The 4,331-nt window shown below is 35.6% G+C and overlaps 1 protein-coding gene across 1 annotated transcript; it reads right to left on the bottom strand.

The window, feature by feature from the left end:
* Positions 1-521: 521 nt before the first annotated feature.
* Positions 522-2,467, bottom strand: LOC121999551 (zinc finger MYM-type protein 1-like). The gene is made up of 4 exons (XM_042554214.1): positions 2,353-2,467; positions 1,687-2,136; positions 1,399-1,571; positions 522-1,100 (listed from the first exon to the last, which is right to left on the bottom strand). The coding sequence occupies exons 1-4, from the start codon at positions 2,465-2,467 to the stop codon at positions 522-524; spliced, it is 1,317 nt and encodes a 438-aa protein (XP_042410148.1).
* Positions 2,468-4,331: the final 1,864 nt, after the last annotated feature.

The following is a 4,331-nucleotide window of genomic DNA, read 5'->3' as shown; positions in this document are numbered from 1 at the left end:
GTTATGCTTATGCAAGGATTATGTATGATGAAAAGCCTAAGAGATGCTTCCCTTAAGTTGGGATTAAGAGCACTTTTCATGATATGACAAGAACATGATATGCCATAATATAACAAGAACATGATATGCCATGATATGACAAGAAACATGATATGCCATGATATGATAAGAAACATGATATGCTATTTTACTTTTGTATGACTTGTACCGGGGATGAGCTCCTAAGTTGCCCCTAGGTCGATGGTCAAAGAAACGGGCCTAGTAAGGGATGGGCTCCTAAGTGCCCCTAGGTCGATGGTCAAGGAAACGGGCCTAGTTCCTAATAGGTTCGAGATTAGCTACCTCGGATCTAATTAGTATGCGCGCAAACAGTGGCGGATCCAGACAAATATTTAGAGGGGTGCTCAAAAAAGAGACTAAAAATATTTTTTACTATCAAATAAATATATCAAAAGATAAAAGTACTGAATTAATAATGTTAATGATACAGATATAAAAACATGTGCATACCAATAAAGTAATTATTTTTTGATACTTAAACTAGTACCATATCCGAACATACAAACAAGAGGAGGCAACTGTATCCTATGAGTGTTCATCTGTTGAAAATGTTGTAAAATTTGTTCATTTTCAATTGTGGCAAAAATATCCTTCTCGATGTATACTACCAAACTGTCATTCATCCATTCATCCCCCATCCTATTACGCAAATCAGTCTTGATAATTTTTATAGCAGAAAAAACCTTTTCAACAAAAGCAGTTGCAACTGGTAAAACCAATGCTAATTCGATCAAACGATAAACCAATGAAAAAAATGTATTCTTGCCCGTTTCAACCATCTTTTTAGCAAGACTTCCCAAATCTTCAATCATAGAAAATTCTCCTCGCACATTTTGAATGTAAGTCTCAAGTTGGTCCTCAAGTATTACACGATCAGTCAATGAAAAGTCCTCCGGATAAAGTTCAACAAGGCGGAGTAGCTTACCAATATTAAATTGAGAAAAAGAGTCCTTTGGATCTAAGCAAGCAATGCAAGTAAGTACCTCCGTACTTGATTCTGAAAACCGATTATTCATCTCTTGAACCATCATATCAAGAACCTAATATTGTAACAATAAAAAAATGAATAAAAACATTATTAGAAAATTAAAATTTAATAAAATATTTAGAAATAATACCTCACAAAAAATTTCAACACGATAGTGATGAAAATTAGTAATCATTTGTCCATTACGTCTGTTGCGACCACGAGTTCTCATATTTTTTTCCATATTCGATATTGGGATCATATGGTTACTACAAAATTTGTTGACGGCATCCAAAAAAATTCTCCCATCCTTCCTCTCTCAATTTTTGTAATCGAACTTTCATTGTCTTGATCAAACTGATAGCTAGTACAATGTTTTGATCCTTTGGTTGTAAGGCAAGCGACAATTCATTTGTGATTCCTAATAAAGATTTCATCAAATGCATCACAAACACAAATTCATAACTCTCCATCTTATCAATCAAATTGGCGGCGATACCATTATTATCATCATTAGTGCCATCATCATACACATTTTCAAGCACTTGTAAAACAGAAGTCCATGTAGACATCAAATGGATAATAGTCATGTAATGTGAACCCCAACGAGTATCCCCTGGTCGTTTTAAACTGATTTCTTGATTTTTTTTTTCCTTTACCACTAACAATATCTCCTTTCTCCAAACATTCTACAAGTTTATCATGTTCAAGTTGTCTAAACTTATCTTTTCTTTTGCATGAAGCTCCAGTAATATTCACAATCATAGTAACATATTGGAAGAAATCACTCACAATTCGATTGCTTTTAGCAACTGCAACAACAACTAGTTGAAGTTGGTGAGCAAAACAATGGACATACCTTGCAGATGAATTTTCCTTCAATATGAGAGCCTTCAATCCATTATACTCACCTCGCATATTTGAAGCTCCGTCATATCCTTGACCTCTCAATCTTGATAATGACAACTTATGTTTTGCAAACAATTCATCAATTGCCTTCTTCAAAGAAATAGCAGAAGTATCAGACACATGTACAATAGCAAGAAATCTTTCAATAACACATCCATGTTTGTTCACGTATCTTAAAACAACTCCCATTTGCTCTTTGACTGAAATGTCTCAACACTCATCAACCATAAGAGAAAATATATTGTCTTTCATATCATTAAGAATGAAATTTGTGACTTCAGCAGCACAAGCCCGTGTTAAATCCTTTTGAACTGTTGGAGATTTCATTTGATTGTTTCCAGGGGCATTTTCATTCATTGTCTTAGCAACGTCATCATTTCTTTGGGTATACCACTCAATCAATTCAAGAAAGTTACCTTTATTTGAGGAACTCAATGACTCGTCATGTCCACGGAAAGGCAAACCTTGTTTCAAAAGAAAGCGTGTAACATCCAAAGTTGTCGTTAATCGAGTGCGATATGCAATCTCCATTCCACGTCCCTGTGCTTGTAGCAAATGTGACACACTTTATCGTTGATTTTGAAAAGCCTCAAGTTGTATTCTTGCATCATTGTGAGCACTAGCTAAACCACCAACATGCGTATTAAATACTTCCATTTTTTTCTCCAATTATGCATCCCTGAATTAGTAAATGTCTCATCTCCAACTCGACATCCTCTATGAGAATTTTTAAAGAGATAGCACCAAAAACAAAAAGCTGCATCTTTTGATATATTGCACTCTAACCATGAAAATTTTTTAAACCAAGCAACTTGGAAACTTCTATGCTCTTTACCAAATTGTCTTTGGGGATAACTATGACCAAATGGTTGACAAGGTCCTCTAATCAAATATTCTCTTCGAATCTGATCTTTAATTGAAACATCAAATTCATTTATTGGTTTGCGTAGCCCAGGGTCACTAACAACATCATCCTGGTTGAATTCAACACGAGAATATTTTTTCTTGCTATTTTCTTCCATAGAATTCTTAGAAGACTCAACACTTCATTTTAAAAATTTCTCCATAACCTATATCAATTCATCAAAATTATTGATTTATGCAATCAACATAACAATTGAGAACTACCAAGTATAAATCATGAAATTAGGAATAAGATGAAATAAGGAATAAGACTCACCTAAAATTGAAGGGATTTTGCTTGTTGTGGAGGAACGGCGGCGGAGCACAATGGTAGCAGCGTCAACAGAACAAGCGAAGTGCCTACAATATTCAAATGGTGCTTTTAGAATTAGAAGTTCTATGTTGTCCAACAACAGTTCACAAGTTGCTTATTCAACCAACAATATAATACACAGTTAAAAGCCGAATCAGGGATAATCGAGTTAGAAACACCAAAGGAGCATGAGATTTTTCTTAGTTGACCTGGTCATTCCTGTCTTCTTCATTAGTTAAAAAAATTACATCCAAAGCTCAACACCAATGAAGTAGGAGAAAAACAGAGTTCATATCATCATATGCAATTATCAAATGAAGCAGCTAGAATCAGGTGGATAATCGACTTACCTACCAGGACACAATCAGAAGAATAGACTTTGATCTTTTTAGATGAATGAATGTTAAAGATCTGAAAGTCAAAAAGATTGCATCTCAAGAATATTCCCAGTGGAGTCAACTTTACTTCAGTGTATGTTTCTACTTTGTTCTACTCATGATGATGAAATATTAAAACAATGGGAATAGTAGATGTTCAAGATTGTGCTAGATGTGATTTTATTGTCACGAGGAAGATGGTACTCGAAGGATTATGAAACTCATGTTGAATCTAATTAACATATGTAGTTAACATTCAGATGAACCCAGCAAGATTTAAACTTACTGCACCGACGGATGCAAGAGGGCGCGAGGGGGTGAAGAAGAAAGGGTGATCGGCGGCTTGTCTTTGGTTTGAAGAAGAAAGGATGCTCGGCGGCTTGAAAGGGTGCTCGGCGGCTTGTCTTTGGTTTGAAGAAGAAAGGCTGAAAGGGTGCTCGGCCTCAGCGGAAAAAGAAGTCGGCTACTGGAAAAAGGTTAGGGCAGGGATCGGGCAATGAGAAGGAGGAAAGTTATTTTTAATGTTACTTTTGAAAAGAGTCCAATAAATTTTAAAAATTACAAGTAGGTCCTTTAAATTTTTTTAATAACCACTCCACTTGTTTCCAGAATCAAGGGGGTGCGGAAGCACCCCCTCGCGCCCCCTTGGATCCGTCGGTGCGCGCAAATTTATGTATGTGGTACAAAGTCGGGCCCTCATGTTGAGATTATGTTTAAGTACTTATATGATATATGTTTTCAAAAGGACATCTTGCATATACTCATTTCATGATACATGTTTTCAAAAGGACATCTTGCATAT

Source organism: Zingiber officinale, chromosome 7A (assembly GCF_018446385.1).
Source record: "Zingiber officinale cultivar Zhangliang chromosome 7A, Zo_v1.1, whole genome shotgun sequence".
In the NCBI taxonomy this organism is placed as follows: Eukaryota; Viridiplantae; Streptophyta; class Magnoliopsida; order Zingiberales; family Zingiberaceae; genus Zingiber; species Zingiber officinale.
Note: the sequence above shows the minus strand (reverse complement) of the source record. Positions and strands in the feature narration are given on the sequence as shown.